The sequence below is a fragment of the Rhea americana genome, unplaced genomic scaffold (genome assembly GCF_003343005.1).
Source record: "Rhea americana isolate MKP2758 unplaced genomic scaffold, rheAme1 scaffold_154, whole genome shotgun sequence".
In the NCBI taxonomy this organism is placed as follows: Eukaryota; Metazoa; Chordata; class Aves; order Rheiformes; family Rheidae; genus Rhea; species Rhea americana.
The window spans coordinates 586,203-611,202 of record NW_028185639.1 but is presented as its reverse complement, the minus strand read 5'-3'; the positions used below and the strand labels follow the sequence as shown (position 1 = coordinate 611,202).

Here is a 25,000-nt window from a genome sequence, read left to right as displayed (position 1 = left end):
CACTTTAAAACATACAGCCAATCTTCCCTAGCAGGGAAGAACTGTGCAAGGTGTATAAAAAACTTTTTAATGACTTCATGAATATTTTTAACATACATGAGAACTACTCTAATATACATATATACAAAAGACTTGCAGTTCATGGCAATTCAGAAATATYGATCCTACCTCATTCGCTGAAGTTAACGTGAACTTTGGAAGTAGTTTATCTTTTCATACTTTATCTGTATTTAATGAATGACTCTCCCTCGGGTACATTAATATGGATATTTTCACATATGGGAACTTCTGCCATCAGATGTTCTTTCCAGTTTCGAAAAGGAGACAAAACAGTCCATCCAGAGATACCGTGCACCAATTCCACTACAATTTCTAAGTGACTGGACCAGAAAATTAACTTTGCGTTTTCCATTCACGACAGAARCAAGTGAGGGGCTCCTCTCTCATTCCACTTTGTCAGAGTGACCGGGTCCTCCCCAAGAACTTTACCAGGGTGTCCTCTACCTCACCCTGATGGGCTCTGATGTAGAGGCTGAACTGGATTCTGCTCTCCCACAGCAACAGAAGTCCTTAGCGCAAGGGCCAGGTGTGACAAGGTAGCCTGAGTGGCCACAATSTGGCCGAAAATCAAAAAATTACCTCTGATATGCACTAAAACAGAACTCCGGCGTCCACTTCAACCTCCCGCTTTCCTATTCCTCTGAATTCTCACTGTTGCACATTAAAATTGCGACTGCTGATCCCRGGTCTCTGAAGGTTGCTCCTTCTTCCCCAGAGAAAAAATGAAAAGCAAATTCAATTTACGCAACCCACATTGCTGGAACAGGACAAAACCACGGCCTCGCACGTGGTCCAGCYCTGTGGACTCACTCTGTTAACAAGACGTACAAACTAGTCTACAGTTTCTAAATAAATCACAGAAGACGTAGTTTCCTAATTACACAGGGATTTAGGAAGGACAGGTAGGACCATCTGGTTATAGTTAAACTGGAGCAGATAGGCAGGTTCTGCAGAAAACTTCAGATTTACGGATCTGCTGGAATTGTCATTCTGATATTAATGAACTTAAAATGAAAGTTGAAGAAAAAAGATTCAACTACTCACATGTGTTGATTAAGTACTATTTCCTATATATACTTACACATTAAGTTTACAACCAAACGATATTTTCAACTCATCAAGACCTTTGGTTCAAGGCACGTTTGAACAACAGCAAGACAGCAAATGAATTCGCAAGCTGTGATGATGCAGACCTGGAGAGCTGCGCGGAGGCGGTTGACCCTTTTTGCTGTTTGTGAGCTGGGCTTTGTGAAAACGGAGTAGCTCAAAGCGCTGAGCACGTTTAGCGGGCACTGCAATCTCAAATTCTCTATMTGCTCTCGCAAAACTAAAGCTAATGAACTAAGAGATTTGTGTCAGAAATCAATGTGTAAATGATTTAAGTACTGACACTGGAGCTCAGCCAACGAGTATTTCAAATAAAGTGCCTCAAGTACGAGTGGTTGGACTCGGGAGCATCAGGCTTAAATCTAAACCTAGGAACCTCGATGATCTCCAAATGCGGTGGCTCTGGACAAACTAAACGACAAGCCTAAACAGAGAACTCAAATCCYTCCACCACGCGTAAAGCCGGACTTGTTAAAAGTAAACGGGAAGCTGTAGGCACTACACTTGACACTCCGTAAGGACTTTCTCTGTGCCATCCCGGGGCCCCGGCACGCTCCGGTGACGTCTATGGGCACACGTCCATCAGTTTTGCCGTCGGCTGGTGCAGAACTGASTGCGGTTCTGCCACCGTCTCACAAGCACAGACACATTTGCCCTTTTACGCTATTACATCGTGTAAAAATAACGCTGCTCCTTTTTTAAGGAGCGCTCACTGACGCCCAGGAAATGTGGTTACAAAGCAGCCACGCTTCGCCCAGGGAGCAGGCTAGCACCGAGGCCGGTTACTCTAGAGAAGCTAATCGCGTATCTCACGGTATCAAGAAATGTGCATCCTCACCTGTTCTGTGAAGATAACGTTACTGAAGATAACCTGCCCTAGAAAATGTGTATTTTTTAATTTGGAAAAATGTAATGCAAACGCCCTCTGTTATGAACACAAAACAGAATCTTCAGTTATCCGATGAGCAGCAGTTTCTTTGGATTTCTGTAAGTTACTTTGTAAATGTGCAAGTTAAAAATAATAGTCATTAAATTGCTTAACTGCAATAAAATGTAACTATTTGCTTACTGCATACAAATTAAGTCAGTATCAAAGTCCTGATTTTCTTTTTAGTTTGTATTAATTTATTATTGAATTATAAATAACTAATGCACGAAGCTAAATACTTACATAGCACTTTGCAGACACTAATTCACAAATGATGCAACATCTTTTCAAGGCATGTCTGAAAACAGCAGCAATTAGTTTGTAGAATTTCCTGGCTTCAACCTCAAAGTTACATTAGAGTTTTTTTTTAAAGGAACATATATTTAAGCAGTCAGCAAAACAACTGTGGAGAGGTGAACGGTGATTTTGCAGAACCTCCTGGCCTCTCGACTGGTGACAGTGCCACCCTGCACGGCGCACTGCTACACGAACTGCAATTTGAATTGCCGAGATTCGCGTTTTTTAAACAGACGCCCTGAAAGCAAACGTAGGAGAAGTCCTATCAGAGACCCCGATGGTTTTTCAGAGCTTGGAGTTTGCTAAATCGACAAGCAGCTGAAAGTAACCATCTTGTTTGGAGGAAGTTTTTGCAGGAAGAGCTAAAGTGCCAAGAAAGGAAAAGTTTGAAAAAGGCAGACAGAGACGGTAGCTTATTTTCATAAGTTGCCTAATAACTTATTTACCTGATCTAACAAACAGCCCAATTATTTTACATAATTTTCCACTATCAGGAAAATACTATCTGTGTTTCATAACCTGCCATAAAAAAACATTTTTTTCCCCCTCATTTCAAGCCCTTTGGCCAAAACCACTGAAATTAAGACACACAGTCAAATGTGTCAAAATTTAAGGGATCACTTTAAGCTAAAAGCAATCAGGATGTCTGAGTTTCAGACTGATGAATGAAGAACGTATATTCCTGTGTCTACAGCCAAGACTGTATTTGTGTACTTCACTGCTGAGAAATTGTTTGTGAATTCTTAACAAATCCTCCCCACAAGGATAACCCTGCTCCCTTAAAGAATGGCCAGACAAGGTCAGYGCAGCCTCAATCTGAATTTCAGATCTTGACTTCCGTTGGCTTTACTTTTTCTTTTCTGCATTAAATATGAATGATATTCACAGAAGCATTTGGAACACTAATTATCGGGAAATACATATTATTTTATTGCTTGCCTGAAAATGTATGGTTTCATTCATTGTTCGCCCATGTAAAGACAATCAGGAGCTTCAAGCGAAGTGCTAAAATATAAAAGGCCACGTTCATTCATGTATTGGTCCAAGCTGCAGCACTATAAAGTACATCAAAAGGTGTTAATGGTTTCAATATTTATCTGCTGCAGGGAAGTACTCTAAAAAGAAGACAGAAAAAAAATTCTACTAATGGCTGTGTCTCTCCATTAAAATGAAAAGCTTAATGCATCTTATAATCAGAGGACAATTTGCAAATCATTAAGAGAAATGTAAAATTCCATTAAAATACAAATCAAGAGTCCCTCACTGGACTAATAATCTTTTTGATATTATTTTGCATTTCACTATTTCTTTTCCCAATATCCAGGCACCACAAATGATCAGTTCTTGAACATGCTATTTACCACAGCCTACTTCTTTAACGAGAGACTGAGAGAAGTATAATCTGCTATTCAGAGCAGGTACTAATGAAGAATTCCATATATTCTGAAATTTAATTAAAACCCCAAAGATTTCAAATTAGATGCAATTTGAAATGCCTGGGGCAGAAATACATGCACTTGCGTGGCAAGGGTATCACGCTGAAAGTTGATACCGTAATTGGTCTTGATGTATTTTTGTGTTGCCAGGCTGAAGCACAGAACTCATAACCATATAAAAATTCTCTGTAGATTACCTGCTCATTGAAAATGCCATCACTCAGGTAGTTCTCTACTAAATTACCATGCTACTAAAATGCACAAAGTGATTCGAAGAGAAGAGTGGCACAGCTGGTCGACGCTGCCAATGAGTTATGCATGCGTCGACGCTGCCTTTTTTCTTAGTAAAATATGCTCAGTTGAATATTAAAATATAATTGGCATTCAACCTAAGTAGCTTAAACCATTTTGTTATCTTCTTTTAAACCGATTTGGCTCCTCCACAGTTATTTTCAAGGATGCGATTCACAAACTAATGACACCATCACTTTCAGCTAGATTTGTACTATTTTACATTTGTCATAAATAGGAACAATTTCTACAGCCTTCTAGGGATGTCCTTTAATACGGGCTCCTCTTGATCATCAAAGGCCCAATTCATGGGGAAAAAAAGAAAGAAAGAAAGAAAAAAGAGTGTGCCATTTATGTTGGTTCTTGCATATTTTATTCTGAAAAGAGTGTGGGATGCAAATTTCTAATAAAAAAAGTATGTTTCTGCAGCTAAGCAACTCCCGTGTCTTTCCCAGTGTACAGCGGTCAGCTCCCACAGTCACAGACTCCGGAAGGACAGAAAGGAAAATGCCGTGGGAATAGGTGAGAAAGGGGCACGCTCAGGTCAAGCAGCAGCCAAGGATCCCGACCGCAGAACGCCTTCCCCTCAGAYGAACTTAGGTTCAAAAAGGACACCACGAGCGCCGTTATGTTTTGGTATTTCGTGAAAAACTATTTTTGAATAATAAYGAAAAAATGTTTTTATTAACAACGGTATTTAGAAACAAGCTGGTTACCATAGTAACAGTAACACTAAACATRTTACACGGGAAATACAAAACATCCTAGATGTATACGAGCATTGATGATATTTCACATTGGTAAGGGGAAATAATTAGGTCTAACTTGGCTGAAAGTTCATCAAGAAAATGGGTGTGGGGGGCTGTACTCATAAAAATCTTTTATCTGGCTTTCATAATTGCTTATTAAACAGAGTGAAAACATTGCAGGGGGCTGTAAGTGTGGCAARCAAGCAAAGAAATCAAAGGGAAAATGAATTAAATGAAACTTATTCCTCRTACGTCTGCACTGCTACGAGGTTGCTAGGACAGGAACGACTGCACCGGAAAAGCAGCCAGCTTGTGCGGGGATTTCCACGGCCGCACACCTCCGCGGCTACTCCGATACGAACCGCTCTTCCGATTCCGCACTCTGAGGGCAAGCAAAATTTCTGCCACAGTTCAGGTGAATATCAGCTGTGGAATTTCAATCCACTAAAATCTATAGAATAAACCTTCCATTCAGATATCTCTCATTTATTATGACTTGGGCCTATATATAATTATTGACAAAAAAGAGCCATGCTACTGAAAATACTATGCTTTTTTTTTTTTAATTAACTTGCTCTTTCACTCCCTCCCCCACAACAGGATACACACATATATAAACAGATATAGATATATCCTGATGTCTCCCATACTTTGACTCTTTCAAAGATCATACGTCAAAAAAAAAAGGTTGGAAAAGGACTGGAAAAAGAATTCAGGACATAAAAGTAATGGGACTAGTTTTTCTTGTTTTCATTTTTGAAGGCTGGAGACGATTGATTTCTGTTTGAAGAAAACTGTTTGAAAGTATTGGATTGTAAAAATCCATTAAATGTCTAACAAAACAGTGACTTTCTGCTTATCAAAACTATTCTCACATGAAATGGTAATAAAAGAAGCTGCCAGTCTACAGAATTTGAATTTTGTGTTGGCAGACAGAAATATGAAAACTTGTCATCTCTCTGCACTTGAATCTGCCATGTCCAGATATGTGAAGTGCTAACGTTTTCAAGCAGATTACTTCATATTACTTTAAAATAACATTTGCTAAAGGCCTAAATAGAAATGTATTTGCATGCCTGATGAAGCTGCTGGAATGAAAAAAGTGGAAGTTGCTAATAATTCTCAATTTTTTCTATTTAATGAAATGAATCTCTATTGCAAAATTACAGGAATTTGTTCTCTCATAACTTGCAAAATAAATAAATGGCGAGAACGATGTTTTGTCTTTTTTCTAGGAAAAGGCAAGCCTTGCTGCTCTCCAGAGCAGGTCAGCTATAATGCAATTCAGTTCTGCAAAATATAAATATGACCTAGCAGTGCTGCTGGATTTATACTTTCTTAACTGAACTTCACTGAATTTTCCATTTTTCACTGGAAATTAGATGACTACTCAGACACAACAGTGAGACAGGTGGGATCCTGGAAGTTTTTCTGTAACCTGAATTTTCCATTTTTCCCATTGAGCACTGAAGAAAATTGAAACTACACATGCCTTTTATAGACATATGTATATCCCTATACATATATGTCTCATATATATCTACTGGCCTTTACTGTAAGAATTACTAGTTAATAAAGATAGTAATTTTTCTTCTTTTCACTTCAAAATTGCAAATCACCAAATCTTCTTGCTTTACTAGGCAGTATCTAACAAGGTGTGTGTGTGTGTAAATATGTATTTTTTGTAAGTTTTAATTAAAAGTGAAGGAAAAAAGATCTGTATTGACTTTAATACCATAAATGTTTTTCTTATTTTAGTAATCGTTATACATTGAAAAAGTGTCTGCCTACATTGTATGAGAAAGAAAATTGTACTTTTTGGGATACACTGCATGCTGTAATCAGGGCAAGCAGTACAATCTTCAAAAACAATTCTTTTCATTATAAGCATTCATGGGATGTTGAACCTGCTGTATGAGAAGTAAACCAAATTAATAGCTCTCTTATCCTCAGAAAACTTATTATTTGAATATTTCAACCACAAAAAGGAAAAAAATAAATATTTCTCTTTGCTGAACTACAGAACATAAAATATTTATTCTTCTATCTTAAATTGGGGCAGATTTTTTTCTTTTTAGTTTAAAATAATTTTATGGAACAATAGTTGGGCAAAGAGGTGCTACTACGTTCCACTAGCAATATGATGGAAGAGCATCAATATGCTATCAAGCATCTCCCACGGTGGTAAAAGATGGTCTTATAGTCTTAGAGGACTGACCACACCGGTCAGAAGGGCACCCAGTGGTGTCTCCTCACCAGCACCCCCACGGACCCCCCATGACTTCCCGGACCCAGGCCAGCCTCCACGGGAAATCATCCAGCACAGTGCAAGGAGGCACCGGGCACACGGCAGGAAGAGCAATTCATTTTGGACACGAAAGCRTTCACTCCTGTAACGGCGTGGAAAGATTCGCTTTATAGACCCATCCTMAAGCTAGAGATTCAGCAAACAAATGCAAAACCAAGAAAGGCCCGGTGAGCCTACCGCACACGAGCAAAAACCAGTCCGCAAGAGCTATATAAGCAAATAGTTTCTTCCGCCACTCACAAATATTTCATAGTGCGCTTTGCTGTCCTTTGGAGGCGACTCTGCCAAGCTCACTAATCTCTCGCGTCGTGGTTTGAGTTTCTGAAAGAGAAGGTTCTCAGGAAATCACAAGGTAATTATTGATTACAGGCCTGGGTACAGAACTAAGTCATCTTGAAGACAGAATGGAGGTACGTTCCTCCTTCTTTGAAGACTCCCAGCTCCCACTACGTATGAGGTGTTTCATCAATATCCCTTCTTGGATTAATAACATGCATTAGACAGCGGAAATTTCAGCTACCAAGCTGGCATGCAGAGCTCGCCCTTGCGGGCTCCAGCCGCGGCTCTAACTGCTCCTCCTCCAGCGTCATCACCCGTGGTTACACGTGCACATGCGTGCACACGCGCACACCATTTTCATTCGGATCACCAGCCTGCTTCTGAAAGCAACTTCTGCCAAGCTAAAGGCCCTCGTGCTGAGGCGGCTGCCACGCACGTGCTCCTGGAGAAAGAGCAGAGCCCGAGGGCTGCTGTTTGCCACTGGCTCAAGGAAAACCCTCTCGTGTGTCCAATTTCCTCTGCTCTCCTTTCTCTAATAAGCCATCYGGTCTGAAAATATACAACTGTTCTTTCCTCCAGTGTCCAATGGTACGATGTTTTCTGGAATCTCAACCAGTAAGTTTATAAGACTAAATAAAGAATATAGTAAATAAAGAAAGTCAGGAAAAATTCATCGTTGGCCATTTAACATTTCCTTTGTCATTTCAGAAACCCACAAATCAAGCRATTCATACATAGGTATCAAAATAATACCAAGGTCAACTTTTCATCTTCCTTTATACAGGGGGCTAACGACCTTTACACTTTAAGATTAATTAATCATTTTCCCCTATAAGCTTTCTGTGATTTTTCTGAGACCTAACACCTTAAAGACGTGCTGTGGAGAGGTGGAACAAAGCTTTAGGGAGTAAAAACTACTTTTTCTTTGCACGATGAATTTCTAGCATTGGCCATGACACAAATCTTTGAAAATTTCGATTTTTCAACTGCATTTTCAAAAAGATTTTGGCTGCACAGGTTAAACTGGAAAGTCTGTAAGCTGGCAGCTTCTGTAGGTGTTGAGAAACTGGCCTGGAAATTTTTACTTGTATGCCTCCCTCTAGGGATCCTGCAAATGAAAAGGAGGTTCTCCACATCCATGAAAATGAGAAAGCGGGGCTTCCCGAGATCTCCAGCTTGGTGTCATTTTGGAGTAATGGGCCWTTTTCTGTGAGCTAATGAAATTAGTCCTGTCATGCAAACTGTGCGTTCCGGCTTCAAATGTTACCATCGATGACTGAAAAGAAGCAAATGTTAATTCTGTATTGAGAGCGCTCTTAAATACTTTCCCAATTTTAATAATAACTTAGTTTAAAWAATCCAGGTCACAAAATGAGCCACTGAAATAGCAAGAGTCAGAATTTAGACTGCTAGTGCAAGGGCAATGCACATGCTCTGCAAACCGAATCACGACAGCCTAATGAAACGGCTATCGCAGTGTGTAGGGCCTCCTCCTCGGAGACTGCGGGATGGTGCTGGAAGTTCTCACTTCTCTAGGAACGTAGRAAAATAAAGCCTGCATCAACATTTTCTCAGGTGGTCAATAACCATGCAGCAGCACTGTGGATAGATGCAAGAGCCTACCTTTACTTTCTGAACTTGCCCGTCTCCCTGCTTTTGTTATCCTGAAGTTGATTGCCATAATTTTTTCTCCACAAGGACCCTTCCCTAATGTTCTCCACAAAGGTAACTGCAGAAAACCGATCGGTTATCGAGAAGTGCTTCATCCTGAAAGCCCTTAACATTCGTTTTAAAGTGTCATTTTATTAAATGAGGAACCTCCTTCATATCTTTGTCATAAAATAAGCAAAACCCTTACTGCCCTTAGATGATGCTAGCACAGAGGAAGTTAAAAAAAAAAAGGCTTGACATAAGCACTGATTCAGAAGAAAGAAAAGATGCCATCATCAGCTCTTATCGCAAACACTTGATGATTTAACTCAAATCACGCAATTTAAAAGAACCACAGTATACGTGGTCGTATTCACAGGACGGGGAGAGGAGGAGGAGGGCTGCGGGTTTGGGCGACTGCGTAGGGGAGCCGCTGCGGAGCCGACACAGAGGTGCAGGCAGCCGGAGCGAGGAGGCAAGCCTTCGCYGCTCTGGATGCCTACTGTCGCCCGTATGTTTGTTCTGCATTTTTAAGTGCCTGSAGGAACAAGCAGGCACTTTCAAGTGTAAATGTGAAAAAGTAAATAAATACCAAATTCTTAATTTAGCAATACTGTCATTCTGACTTACAGATAAACTGAAATGTAGCATATGTTCCATTATAATGCAGTTTTGACCTTACCTTTCTACTAAATAACTTTTTAAAATAACTTCTTAAAATTTTTGACATGTATTTTCCACATTCCTTCCAATGCCAATTTATTCTATTATATGAAAGAATTACTGAGAAGAGAACGTAAGAGGCTATATAAAAACAGTATCACATCAGTGTGATTTGTGCCCATTAACTGTGTCAGCATTTCCATTATGTACTTGCCTCCCCCCTCACCATAAAACACGCACACCTGGTCTTGGTCCAAGAACAAATAATTGAACTAAATTAAAAAAACCTGCATCGGCGCATGCTAAAATGAGAAAAACATACCTCAGTCCTGCAAAACGCTGAACCTGCGATACCGAAGGTCAAAGCCCATTACGGCTGCTGCTCAGCACGAGGCCGGGCCGTTCAGCGGGAAGCAGGGCGGCTGCAGGCGCCCGCTCCGCGGGGAAGCCCGGCCGCGGCAGGGCCGGCAGCCGCGGAGCCGCCGGGCAGCCTCGCTGCGGGACGGGGCCTCCCGGCTCGGCACGACACAGCACGGCGCACGGCACATCCCCGGCCGCTGCCGGCACGAGCGTACCCCGGCACGAAACCCCAAACCGGTAGCAAAAGCGACATCAGCRATACTTACGCTCCAGCTGAAATATTAGCCAAGCTAAAAAGACCTCAGCAGTCCATTTAGGAAAAGGAGCAAGCATTACCTTAAATGTTTTACAAGCTTTTGGCGGATTATCTTGGCAACAGAACTCCCCCGTTTTCACCCAAAGACTAGGTGGAAGGTGAACAGCAGTAACTGCGGCGGCGATGGCCCCACCTCGCTCCACCCAGCCATAGTCACTCCAACCCTGACGTTTGCACAACAGCACTCTTCAGTTCCAACCCAGCTGATAAAAAATGCGAAGAAACYGTAGGATGGTAACTTCATTGACTCAAAGGCTGTATTTCAGGAGTGCTTTCGGGARTTTAACATTTTGGCATTTTTGACGTATCATTATTTGACGTTTCATTATTTCTTAATTTTGCACAAGCTAATAAGTAGTTTCACCAATATTTCTAAAAAGAATTGTATTAGCAGCTGTATAAAAATTAGAGGGACACAGTGCAGTACGCAAGTTTCAGGAAGTTTGGAAAATACTCAGTACTTACCCTGTAATTTGTCTATGAAAGACGCCACATTGAGGAATTTTCCTAATATGAAATGATTAGTGCAGAAGTTTACCACTGAAATGAAGGTACGGTGGAAAGCTAACCAAATCGAAGACTTGTGCCTTGCAAAAAGAATAACCGGATTATCCGTGCGACACCCTGTAGAACAACTGCGTTTTGATTTTGTTTTCCCACTTGCAGCTAACAGATATTTAAGAGCAAGAAAGCCTMATAACAAGGGGAAGCCTTTCCCTTGTTCAAATGTGAATAAACCCAGCAATCAGCAATACAGAGTTGAGCACCTACTCGCGAGGGTGCATGTCCACAAAAATGCGTGTGTCACGTCCCACATGCCAGGCTGACACCAGTTGCACACGTGCACTTAGGTACCGCTCCTGCTCTGTAAGAYACAGTCCTACGCGTCAAGCTGAAATGAACAGGATCAGGGAGGGAAAAGCCGGTCAACAACTCCTGTTCAGTACTTTTACTCTTGGGAACAGTAATTTGGCACTGATTTCCCAACAGAGGGGAATCTTTCTGGCTACAACTCCGCAAAAAAAGTGTAAAAGTTTATACAAAAGCCAGTGCTATCTTGCCTTGTGCAGTGCGAGGAGACTGGCCCCTTTCTGGCGCTATTTTATTATGCTACCTCATAAAACGTAGCTCTCAAAAAAGAAGATTTTGTTCACTGGGAAAGGATTACGTTCGTGGGGAGACAAAAAGCCATCRCAAAGTGCAGACTTCTGTGATTCTTTTTTTCTTTGGTACTAGAGTCTGCTATYGTGTTTCATGAGACTGACTTCTATTTAGAAGCCTTCAGGAAAAAAATCCAATAAGCGTTACACGGCCAGGAGAAACTTCTCCCAGGGCACGTTTTTATGGAAGTTCATGAATAGTCTATCTACTTTGTAGCAGCACTTGTTCTTTATTAAAAACATTAAAACATTATCTGCGCTCAATTTGAGGAAGCAAAGCAGGAACGGAAAAACATCGCCCCCCTTACGTGCCTTAGCCATCGCCAGCGGTTTGCAGGGCATGGAGCAAGCTGGGGGACCGCAGCGCGGACCTACCTCGCTGCAGGAGCCGGTGGTGGAAGGCGGGCAGGGGCAGCGCCAGCGTCAGCGCCGGCTCGCAGAAGTAGGCGCGCAGCCAAGCGGCGCACTGCTGCAGCGGCGGCGGCAGCGGCGCGGGGCCGGCGTCGACCTCGCACGTCGCCCGGGTCTCGCCGGCGCTGGAAAAGAGAGAAAGGCAGCGCCGTGAGCCGCGGGGCCTCGCTGCTGCTCGAGTTCAGTGCCGAGAAAGTAACGCTGCCGCTAAATGGAAGAAARAAGTTAGTGCCAGACCTGCTTTGTCTTCAAACGGGGAACGACAGTGTAGTGTGGAGGGGAAAAATGGAAATCCAATTACAGAAGACATGGTAATAAAGCAATATTTTCCCCTGAATCAGAAAGCATCTCAGTAACACTTGTTTCATGTATTTTTGAATACAGAGAGGCTGAACGTCACACCACTTACAGTGTTTGACATTTGCATTATAGAAGTGAATATTCATACTCCCTACATCAGCAGGAAAATATATAACCCCCAAAGCATTCAATGTTGAGTCACAGGCTCAAACTCTGTTGTTTCCCCACTCTGACAACGGTGAGATAATTCATAGCAGCAATTATAAAACAGATTCTTTATTAGCTCCTGAGATGCAATGTCAACGCAAGGTTATTTGCACCTGGAAAAACATGGTAATGAAAGCAAGGCGAGAGGAAAATGCCCCAGGCAAGCGGGAAATGTYGGGAAGCAAAGACCACGCCGGGCTGGTGGGCCTCCATGGAGGGAACATGTTCCTGTGCGGAGGAGAGGCGCCGGGGTTTCTCCTGTGCAGCCCCGATGCCAGGGAGGAAGCCGTTCCCGCAGGAGCAGCGCCTTCCGCTTCCGCGATGCCTCCCGGCTGCTGGGCCTGCTGCTGCTTTCCTGCCCTGATTGAATTGGAAGGAAGCAATTGAGAATTCATTTAATTTTAAATGGCAGCTCATATTTTCCGAATACTCAAGAACGAGGCAGAAGAACAGAAAGCACCCGCAAACACGAAGATGTACTTTTCCCCTTGCTGCTCTTTTCTTCCTTTTCTCTGGGAAAAAAACAATGCTGCTGTAAGAGTACTGACAAGCATTTGCAAATATTCAGCCACGTTTCCCAACGCACCTGCTTTGAGTTTGGCAAAGCAGCATCAGYGGGGAACTCCTCGTGCTCTCCCGCACCGCGCGAGGCCACGTTGCTGCGGGTGCGTTGCAGAAAGCTCCAGGGAAGTGTCACCGTACRCCCATAAATACCCACAGCCGTTAGCAATGCGCGGCGGAGGAACGAGCAAGGCTCCAGCACTGCTGGGAAGAGCGAGAAGCAGACGGCACCGAGAATGGCTGCCAAATCTGCAAGTGCAGCTGGCCATCTCCTCGCATCCAGAACCTTTCCTGCCACTCATAAGCACCCTGAAGTCTTCTCACTCTTTGAGGTTCCTCCTTTTTTTCCCCTCCCCTGCTGGAAACACGGCCAAACCCCAAGAAAAGAAGTCGTAATTAATCAACGGTGTGCTCCCCCAACCCAAKGAGATAGCCTCCCGGTGACAGGCTAGATGTTTCCCCAGGCAGTAGAAAGGAGGGAGGATCGTAGTGATAGTCGGAGTGCCACAGGATCCGAGCCAACGGCAGCGAGACGAGCAAGAATGAGCGCGGCCTTGCCAGCTAGTTCTGGGGAAAAAGCAGAACAAAACAAATTCCCCAGGATGTTCAAGTATGCTGCAAGTAAGAGAAAATACCAATTGCTTGGAGCGGAAGAAAAACGCAAGGAAATGAAAAACCAGCTTAGGATCCAGGTTGGCAGACACTAACGAGTGAGTGCAGGCGTAGCTCTCCCTTTCCATTTTTTTTGTCCAGTTTAATTACAACTTTGATTTTTCTCTGGGGAGAAAGCAAAATAGTACTGATTTGCTATATAAAGTGAGGTCTACTTTACGTTGTTTTGGCATTTAAAATCGTCTTGCTAAAAAAAGCTTTAACTATAGGAAAATCTGTGCATAACCTTCTCCCAGGACTATTTGTACGATATGGACCTCAGACCAAGTTCTCGACACCAAGGATCATCTTTTATTCTGCACATGTACAGCGCTCAGCAGAACAGGGCTCAGTTTTATTGTAGACTGTTAAAGCTACTACAATATAGTAACTATAGAATATAATAATGCCTTTGAAATCTCCACGAGAAGTTGGTAGACTTTTCTGCTCCATTTATCCAGAAGAGCAGAGAAAGCATTCAAAACTAGCAACCTTATGGTTTTCACATCATCTTGTTTCATATACTCTGGAGYCTGGAAATGATTTGGCCTGTAATATCATAATAAAAATGAGAGACTACATCTCCTCACGGCTCTGCATCAGCTCTCTCTGCGAGCAAACAGATAATGAACAGCTGGAATCACAGCTCTCCCCCAACGGGAAGTTGGCAAAAAGGTACTGCAATTTCCTCTGACTCCAGAAGAGCAGCAAACGATGGTCTTTCTCCCCCCTTGAAAAGGCCAGGAGCCAGAAACCAGGCTTCAGCAACGCACAGCACCTACCGCTGAGGCCAGTGCTGGGGCAGGGGTTGCTCAGGGCTTTGCTGAAAGGCCTGACTCAACCATCAGGCCATTAGCTCCATATTTAGAAGTAAGCTACAGAATCACAGAATGGTTGAGGTTGGAAGGTGATGACCTCTGGAGATCACYTAGTCCAACCTCTCTGCTCAAGCAGGGTCACCTGTTAGACAGGATTGCGTCCAGGCGGGTTTTGAACAGCTCCAGAGAAAGAGACTTCACAACCTCTCTGGGCAACCTGCTCCAGTGCTCCGTCACTCTCACAGTGAAGAAATTCTTTATATTCAGGTGGAACTGCCTGTGTTTTATTTGTGTCCGTTGCCTCTTGTCCTGTCGCTTTGCACCACTGAAAATAGTCTGGCCCCATCCTCTTGACACCCTGCCTTAAGCTATTTGTAGACACTGGTAAGATCCCCTCTCAGTCTGCTCTTCTCCAGGCTGAACAGGCCCAGCTCTCGCAGCCGTTCCTCATAGAGGAGATGCTCCAGTCCCACAGTCATCTTCGCGGCGCTACGCTGGACTCTCTCCAGTACCTTCATGTCTCTCCTGTACTGGGGAGCCCAGAGCTGGACACAGTACTCCGTATGAGGATCACCTCCCTTGTCCTGCTGGCAACACTCTTCCTAATGCGCCTCAGGATACCATTGGCCTTCCTGGCCACAAAGATATATTGCTGGCTCATGGTCAACTTGTTGTCCACCAGAACTCCCAGCTCCTTCTCTGSAGAGAAGGAATAAAAGCATTCCCTGGCWGGACTGTTCTGACAGTGCAAAGCTTAATTTTTTATGGCTATTTTTAAGACTAGTGCCTTGTCACTGTAGAATATCTCCAGATACTCTCCCGCCACTTTGCCACCAAAGATTTTTGCAACACGTGCCACCTTCTACGACGGGTSAAGAAAACAAAGGCTTTGCAAGAAGAGGTGGTGCTTGATAGGAATTMATTGATTTATTTTCCTGTAGAATACAAAGGCAATTCACCAATACATAGGCTGAGAACTTCTAAATGGCAGAAAGATTAAAAAAAAAGTCTTCACATATTCCAGGGAATTTGACGGCATTAATAAAGATAAAGAAAGAACATTACTAATGCACAGGTCTTCTACTGGCCCTCCTCCCCTCTCTTTCCTCCTCCCCTTTTCTTTCCTGAGTTGCATAGCAGCACTCCTTCTACAAGCTACCTAGTCATTAAAAATTCAACTTGAATCACCAGCTGTCTTTAAAACAGTTTTCTGAGGCTTCAAAGCCATACTTTGGTCCGACTAAACCAAACAYACATTTCAAAAAGTAAGGCAAAAGTAGTCCCAAAACATTCATAAGAAGAAAAGGAGAGCAGACGAGTTAGATTATGTAAAATTTTCCCCCCTCATGTGAAATTCCTCTCTTCAATATTATGCTTCCTTGGAAGTTTTCTGAACACCCTATTGTATACATTAATATTTTATCATCTCTAATTCAAGAAAGACAGAAAAAGGGTAACTGTATATTAGAGGCACCCATCCAACATTTATATTAATTACTTGTACCCAGTCTTAAGCAATGAACAAGCAGAAACCAGGGCACCTGCTGTATTAATGCTCTTCCCCTCAGTGATCCCTAGAGGAAGAGACTTACTCCTGGCAGCACAACCACCAGTGGCCAACAGCCAACAACTAACAGCATGACAGCCAAAGTAGCCATTTGCACCATGCTTGTTTTGAACCTGTGATTCAACAAAATTTATTTTTTATTTTTATACTGGAAAATAAAATAAGCAGTTGCATCTAAAAACTCAAGAAACGGAGAGAAATGTGCATCTCACTCCTCTGTTAGTACGAGCAAAGGACCTTAGCTTTGCTGCTGCAAAATCTTTAAGGACCAGCTTCTGGCTGACATAGTTTAGCCCRTTTCTCACCAGCCTGGCCAAGAGAGGACTCTCTCTGAGGCCAGGAATGACTACTGCTGCCAGCGGAGCCACAGCTCCTCAGGTCAGCCCTTGGTGGTGAAGCACAAGACCCACGGTACGTTCGATCCCTAGCTAAGGGAATCCACTGGATCCTAGGGGCAGACTCCAGCCTACACACASGACAGCCAGCCCGTACTGCTCGTTCTGACGTCCTACATGTTTATTTCCATTTAAGCTGCTTTCTTAAGTCTGAGAAACCTAGGCAAACCTCTGGGTTCTGGCATCCACACAGCCGACCGGGGTCTTTGGGAGGTTCCGATCCCAGTTGTATCTCTTTTATGACTTGTTATACATTTGCATGCGATGAAATAAAGGRAAAAAATGGTTTTAACAGAGGGGGAGAAAATCAGAACCACCACCTGTTTCAGTTTAGCAGGCTTCTTCCAAACCATTTGCCAAGAACTGGAAGTGGCCAACATGCTTCCAAAACAAACATGTAAGCAGCAAATTGGCTGCAGGATCATTCTAAATAGCTTAGCTGTTACGAAAACYGGAGAAATACGACGTTTCAGGACACACCACTACTGTGGGTGGCCATGCTCTAAATTGGTATCTATTTACTTAATGATTTATTTTATTTCTGAGATATTTTTTGCCACAACCTCTCCTTAAGAAAACTGAACTGAAACATTACAAGATGGACCTTGAATTGTCATTTCCAGTAAGGAGAATATACTACACTGGCTCTGCTGGCAATTTCCTTAGGATGAAGGTAAATGTAGGAAAGTATTACGACAATGTCATATAGGCACCTGCAACTCTTAAATATAATAGCTTGGTTGAACAGAACATACAGCGCCAGGTTGCACTGCACGCCACCGGACACGCTGGAATGCTCTGCCCCTGGATGACTACTCACCCTCCAGTGGTTAGCCACGAGGAGGTCTATACACATGGCTATGGATGCCGAGAGCTAATGAAGATTCTCCTTTATCTTAAGTTGTTTAAAAGACAAAACAAAAAAGCCTCCAAACTAACAAGAATAAAAACTGCACCTTCTTATGCCTTTAGAGTGCAGTTAGCTAATGGCCACCGGCACATATGGGTAGACTCAGATAAATACTGTATTATACGACTGTAACAACTACAACAGTTCCACCCAGGTAACAGCAAGGAAAAAGACAAAAGAAAAGTAAAAAAGCCCCTCCACAATAAAAATCGATGGAATGTACATTTTTACATCTAACTTCTCAATCTTCTAATCTATCATGTTAATTCTGGTCTTTTGCAGGTCATCACTCACCAACTAYGTTGTATTTTGACATTGTGGTACACCTGCAGTGAAGATCATCAGGTTTGCAATATCCTTTTATCTTCAGATATTTAGAAAACAATGATYTCTGAACATTCTTCAGCCACATCCTTTCTTATTTTTTTTTTAAGTATGTACACAATTTCTATTACTGTACTCCCTGAACAAAGACCCTAAGTACTTTTATTCAAAACAAATAATTAATATATCAAGTTATTAAAATATTGATCCTAATTACGAGGCTTTTGGATCCTTGTATGCCTGACCTTAGTGCTRTGAAAGTAATCATGAGCTGTTCTCGTCATGATGCAGATGGCACAAAATCTCACTAAAACCCTCTCTTAGCCTGCCTTCACTCCAGAGAGCCTTTACACACTGACTAGTGTGACACCGGCTTTCCACCCCCAAAGTAATGCCTGCCCCCTCTCCCCAGAGGTGGACAAGCCCTTCAGATGAAGGCAAAGTACCTAGGCAACGTTTGTGCTTTTTCAGCAATGAAATCAGGGTAGTAAGGGGTCAATATCACAAAGCCTAAAGGGGACAGGTGAAGAAAGCAAGCAAGAGTGCGAAGTGGGAGATGAGACAACAAGAGCCAGAAACAACTTCTGCAGAAGGGGAGGTGGTTAGACATCTAAAACAGCTAGGAAGGGGGAGAAGGAAATAATCTCTGCCTTTGAAGCAAAATATTGACRTGCCTTGGCTGTTTATAAAGCTCAGTTGCTCTCCAGCGCCAAACTTGCCAGGTCCTACATTTTCAGGACAAGTAACCAGATTTACAACCAGGAAAAAGAGACCAAACTTCCTGACAGAAACAGATACTAAATCTTAATTAAACCTGCAACAGAAGGCATTGCAGTTTGTCCCTGGAAATCTGCAAGTATATTTACAGGGTAGTACAATACTCAGCTTCTCTACTTTGGAGAGTAGCTCCAGGCTGGGGTAAAGAGGATGGGAAGAGCTACCAGTGTGACATAYGAGTGTTTTTTCTCTCATGTATATTGATGCTGCTTTGGCCATTTGACTTAGAAGTTTGTGTCTTGAATAGGTCCAAAAATTACCAGAATTATCCTATGTCCATTTAGGATTAGAAAGACTACAGTAGGTATGCTTTAATAAAGGTAAGAGGGGAGAGAGGGCAGAGAGTGGGGAAATAAATAAAACAGCAATATCCTCTTCTCTTAGTCAGTATCTTATATGCCGACATTAAAAGTCTTTTCCCAAAACTCTCCCCAAAACAAAAATTGTAAAAGATGATAGAAACAGTAAGTACATTAGAGACATTTGGAGTCCCGGGGCCAAAAGAAGTTCAAAGACCAAACCTCCACCGTTGCTCTACTCTGTAATTGAAGCCCAACCTAAACAAGTGTTTTGTGAATRCACGTAAAGACTCCATGTGGCTGTCATGCTAATCTTCTTGTTAAGGGAGAAAGACCAGAGGCCTGTTGCTGTAGCAGATTGGAACTATAAAGAATAGGCTTTGACATGACCCTGTAGTCCTGCTAGGCTGCAAGAATGTGTGATGCAATCTGACAGCAATTTAGACATGGTTCTCTTGGAGACTGCAGACCTATTTAACGTCAAGCAAAAATAAGAATGTGGGTGGACTTCTGAATGGCTTTTACCCTCACAGTAGGAAAAAAAAGTACGGCTTTTTAACATCAGGCTTATGGAAAAGGATCTTACAGAAGAATCTGCCCATGGGCGGAGAGGAAAACATTTTTGGGAATATTGCCCACTAGAATTACAGCAGAATTCTGTCATCACCTTAGGGAAGAGCTTAGGCTGTAGCCATMATCCCTCTATGATCCATTTTAGAAGCAAAAAAGTTTTCAGAGCACCGGACAAGACCAAAGAGTCTCTAAGTGGTTTGAGACCACCGAGAAAAAAAGGGTCCTTGGGTCACGTTCCACACGAGATGTCACACTTCACAGASGCCACCGCAGCCAGAAGACTTCACATATCCTTCCTGCATGTGAACGCTTGCCCTCCTTCCCCATCCCTGTTTCTTCGGATATCGCCTCTCAGACAGGCTCAACTAAGTAACAAGTTACGGCAGATACAGGGTGTCTCCCGGCAGCGAGCGTCAGCAATTAAACTCTGCCTTAGGCATTGATCAGCTGGGACACATCAGGTAGGTCAAGTATCTGCATGGCTTAAGGTCATTAGTACAGTTAATTTTGAGGAGTTCCTAGCTCTACTGTAGCCTGAGCCTCACAGGTGACTCAAACACCAGGAGGTACCTGCAGCCGTAGAWGGAGCGAGCACGATCCAATGGCCGTTGGGTGTCCAACCTGGAAGTCTCAGTCACCGCGGAGTGTGCATGAGCACGGCCCCAACCGAGCTTGTTGGTAGCACTATGGAAGGGAGATCGGCTGCACTGGAATTTAAATCTAGTAATACAATTAATTAAAGACATCACTGGGGGATGGGAMAGTGTCACCATTTATTCTGCATTCAGAATACATTTTTAAATTAGCAACAGAACTCACTGCAAATTTTCTGGGATCTGAAAACTAACTCTTCTGTCATTAAATGGATATGAAGGGGAAGAATAACTTATAAGGCGAGGTACTTCATATTTTTTAGTTGCATTTTCTTATTTTATTTAGCAGATGATTGAAGACAACTCTACATGCAATTCTCATGCATATGAAGACAACAGAAATCAGGTCYGTATACAAAGTTACCTTGCCTGAAGAGCAAAAGCTGATTTGTTTTACCGTTTTTCTTACATCTAGCAGTCTCTGTGGTAGCATTGACCTGCTTGTCTTACTCTCCAGCTCATTGTTTTGCTTAAAGAAATACAGCTGGAGTGTTACTTTTCAAACAGAAAAAACCCAGTAATAATTAGAACACAGAAGTTAACATAAAAAGAAGACTCCGTCACGCAGCACTATTCTTTAAATACTGTACATATATTTAGCAGGCATTTTTACTGAAGCCTTCATTGTGAAAGTAAATAAAAATGCATTTTATCAACACCTAAATGTAATTTAAATAGTCTTTCTTTGATAGATGAAGGCTAAAGCCACCCCAAAACTGCAGATGAATTATTTGGTCTCTAATGATTCCAAAACAATTACAGGATGCAGAGCAATCTCGTTAAATTTTATTCAAAAGCTTACTACACTTGTGTTTTCTCTTATTTTTCTATCAATGAAACCCAGGAGGTTTAAGAACAATTCATTATGTATGAGACCCAACTTACAGTGCTTGACTGTTGATTAATAGGAAAGTTTGCTGTATGTACATTTGCAACATTAGATGCATACAATATGCTAACTTATTCTTTCACTGAAGCTAATTATTTACAAAAATGACTACTTCAGACTACAATTTATTAAATGCATGCATCCAGTCTCAGTTTGGCCCCAAAAGACAGTCTGGAATGAAGATCTTTTACTTGATGTGACAACTTCTAGAAACAGTGTTATTAATATTGCAAATGTGGCAAATAAAGAGTTCAAATAGCCGTATGTCTGTGCTGCTTTTTTCCTCACAACTGAATCAATGAACAAAGCAGCTTTCTAAGCTTAAAATGCRTGCAAGAAGCATATTCTCACATAGCTTAATTTAGCTTCTTTTAAATGAAGTGCCTGTATGTTAGCAGTAACAGATTAAAAAAAGGATGAGAGCTGCAATAAACAGGAAGAAACCCCCACTTCTCGTTGAACTACTGCCATCACAGTTCCTTTTAAGATCTATTAAGAAGAAATTGATATATTTAAGGGAGAGTGTAAGAACTCAGAACTCTTTGTCATACAATACTTTTCCCATTCTGCCTTTACCTATTTTCGAGGATTTAAATTCGTAYGGATCTGTTTGGTTGGAAGTTCTGCGTTAAAACTGTACCTCTCCTTTACCCTGAAAATGAAACATGAACACCTGCATGAAAAAATTAAGTATCAAATAGAGATTTCAAACATAGACGCACCTCTTGAGTAAAATACGTAGGCATCTATATGGACTAGTCTTTTTTCTGGCTTTTGCAATTAATGATGTTAAGTTCAGGAACTGAACGGAGGTTGTCTAAGAAACCTGCGTACGCAGCCCATCGTTGCTGCCAGCCGCGATGCCTGGAAAGATGCTGCCTGATTATTCTGTACTACTAGTGTGTACCAGCAAACACTTCAAAGAAGGGAGAAGGGAGACTCCTGTCTTCACATGCCAAGATAAGGAAAATCAATGTCAATGCCCAAAAGACTCAAGCGATAGCACTGAAGGTCATTAAATGCTACTCACTGCCCTGCGCCATTAAAGTTTTGATTGGAATCCTATATAAAGAGACACAGATTCCAGGTAAGATCTTGCCCTGGGACACAGCGTTGTGGGACCGCGGAGGAAACAAAACAATCAGCGAGAGGCAGACTTTTCCGCGACCACAAGGAACAGGAGGACAACAGCGTGCGTGGTCTTGGCTTATTCCTCTTGAACATATTCATCGTGTTTTCTGAGAAGTGTATCTGATTATAGACAAAGATCTCTGCTAAAAGAATGGCAAGGTGAAGGCCAGCCACGCAGAGGTCAGGGCTCTGCCCCCGTCTCGATCTTCTGTTAGGAGCCCCAGCCCCCAAAGCCCTCCAGAGCGCCCGTTCCACTGCCCAGCCAACGCCAACCTCCTTCCTTCTCCCTAACATTRTCCAGATTCAGTTTTCGACCCTTTTCCTACCCTGGCCACCACCCATCCTCCTGCCCATCACCCTTAGCTATRGCTCAAGCAGTCTCAGTTCGATCTGACCTCCCTATACTGGATTTCAGGTTCCACCTCTGTATTGGTCACTAATTCAAAGACTGATTTTTTTTTTACCTTCCCAATTAATTTTTTTCCAGACTAATTCTTGTTCTCTCCGTATTTCGTTCTGGATTTCGTTCCTACTTCATTCGTGCTAGCAGAGGCCATTCAGACACAGCAGGGAAAAGGCAGTCAGCAGCCCCCTCCGGCTGCATCGCCGCTGGGCTCCGCAGGAGAAACGRAGCCCGTATCCCCGGCCAACGGCTCGACTCACCGTCCAGAGCGGTCCGTCTCAAAAGCAGCTGCATTTCCCCGCAAAGCGCCTGCTTTTATTCCCAACAGGAATTTAGCCCCAGCTAACATGTCTGCAGAAGGAAGGACTGGGAAACCAGGACGTGGGAATAAAATAGACAGTAAATCAAACTGATGGTATAGCACATCCAGTCGTGACCTGGAGTTACCAGAAAAATAGTAACTGCAGGGAAAAACACTGCTCTATTCTGTCCTTTCTAAAAATATACCATCAGCAAAGAATTAAGCTATTAATGATTGAAGACTTTTCAAAGGCCTACAGCGTGGCTATATTTGGAGAACAAAAATATTCCTGATAAGAGAGTAGTCTCTTCATAAATATTTCTGTTCCAAATCAGTAGGTTTTGCAGCAGAACAACYGGAAGATTTGTCTAAAAAAAGCAGAAATCCTGAATTTCTCTGTATCTTCTACCTGGAAGGAACCAACCTATTCTAGACTGAGGATGCAGGAAATCCAATGCACACCCAGAAGACCCTCAACCAACAACAAGCCAGTAGACRTTTCACATGAGATGTTTTAAACCAAAAAACTAAAATTCAGCAGTTAAAAATGACAGTACATTTCCACCAAAGACATTAGACAACATTAAACATAGGTGATATCATCGGTTCTATCTATAATTAGGTTAMAAGAAAGTCAGTTAATTTCAGCACTTACAAGAAATTGTTACAAAACATTTTTTCTTATATAAAAGAATTCTCCCCTTGGACTTCCGAGGTCGGTTTTATCACAGGCAATTAACCGTGTTGGGGCTGGCTGCCGGGGACCCTTCGAGCGCACACCAGCCTGCCTTCATTTCTGTCCTCAGCTTCTGCGTTTTAGCACGTTCACTTGAGCTTCGCTTCTTCCCTGCTCTGCGCGCAACTGCCACACGGCATCACCTTGTACCGAAACCCACCACCTCCGTTCGCAAGCGTGCCTTACWGTAAGAACCAGTTGCTAACCGGTATCTGAAGCAAAATTTACATCTTTTCTACATATCTAAGATAGATACACTCCCAATTATGCATGGATTTTTCTTAAAAAATACCTAAGGTAGTTAAAATACACATTYGACTCCTTATACTGCTCTGGCAAGATACAGCTCTATGATCTCCACCGGTACATGGGGAAACTGCAGGAGGAAAATTTCAGGCTGAATTATTGGAGCTGGATTCTAGCTTCAGAAGTCTGTCTCCACGCGTGCTGGCGCAGGAGTTCATGACGAAAGCCAGCACCAAGAACCCTGACCAGCATCGCCTGCGGACGCTCGGGCCGCCGCTCCAGGTTATTAAAACGAGCCGGGAGACGAGCAGATCAGAAACCTCTTTGGAGCGCAGCTCAGAAGGGCATTTCCAACACCATCTTCCAGGCAGCTAACGCAGCTGCACGGGAGGACGGACGGCAGGAAACGGAGCAAAGTCCCCAAGGCCAGCTTGCTCCCGCTCCTCACGTTACTACGAGGTTTCTAACACCAACGCGAAGGACTGGTCCTCTTCTTGCYGGTTATGCTGCTAAAACGTGCAGCTCTGTGGGCTTCCAGCCGCCTCGTGCTTGCACAGAGCTAATCGAGCCCTCTAAGTTGGGTCCCCGGCACGAGCAAGTCAAGGCAGCAGCACGTGCTACCTTTGGAAATGATTTTGTCTAGCACCCTGAGGAACGAACCCTTCTTGCTTCACACASTGCTACTCACATTTGTCTTACTCTCCTCCAACTCTTTGCTGGGCAAAGTGAAGTACGTTGCGGAGAGAAAAAAAATTCAATTTCTCATTAGATTTCACAACTTTATTGTGCCACTTTTCTCCTATCTGAAAAGGAACTTATGCATAGTCTTTGAACGACGGAAGTTTGTTAAAAAACTTCTAAGTGAAGAAGAAAGCCAGATTTTCTTCAAAAATATGTAAAGAACTTGAGGAGATTAAGACTTCATCAAGCATTTGGTTATTACAGTGGTATCTTTTATTTTTTAAAACAATATGGAGGGCAGGATAAATAAAACAAAATCTTGGACTYTAAAAGCAGTAAGTGTTTAGAATTTGCCTGCTGAAAAGAAAATATCTGGACTACTGTCACATCCCCTCTGCCCCCACGCGGGGCTGGTGCCGGAGCAGCGYGGACGGCAGGGGGGAAGCAGCTATCGCCGGTCACGGCCTTTGAAACGCCTGAAAACACGCTGTATCGCACAGAAGAGAGCTGTCCTCGAACAGCTCGGATGGATWTGCTTTCTCTAGCTGACGCACAGCACGGCG

At 42.8% G+C, this 25,000-nt stretch overlaps 1 protein-coding gene and 1 long non-coding RNA gene across 7 annotated transcripts in view; one reads left to right on the top strand and one right to left on the bottom strand.

The window, feature by feature from the left end:
- MGMT (O-6-methylguanine-DNA methyltransferase) overlaps positions 1-25,000 on the bottom strand; it is a 161,296-nt gene that overhangs the window by 13,952 nt on the left and 122,344 nt on the right. For all 4 annotated transcript variants that reach the window (XM_085299771.1, XM_085299773.1, XM_085299772.1 and 1 more), the window contains exon 4: positions 11,980-12,140. In XM_085299771.1, the coding sequence (XP_085155897.1) occupies positions 11,980-12,140 (161 nt within the window). The remainder of the gene's footprint in view (positions 1-11,979; positions 12,141-25,000) is intronic.
- The window catches only part of LOC146598745 (uncharacterized), a 14,794-nt gene continuing 9,352 nt past the window's right edge, over positions 19,559-25,000 (top strand). For 2 of the 3 annotated variants that reach the window (XR_014895214.1, XR_014895213.1), the window contains exons 1-2: positions 19,559-19,858; positions 20,337-20,396. This is a non-coding gene — a long non-coding RNA (uncharacterized LOC146598745). The remainder of the gene's footprint in view (positions 19,859-20,336; positions 20,397-25,000) is intronic. The other variant, XR_014895212.1, reaches the window with a different exon arrangement.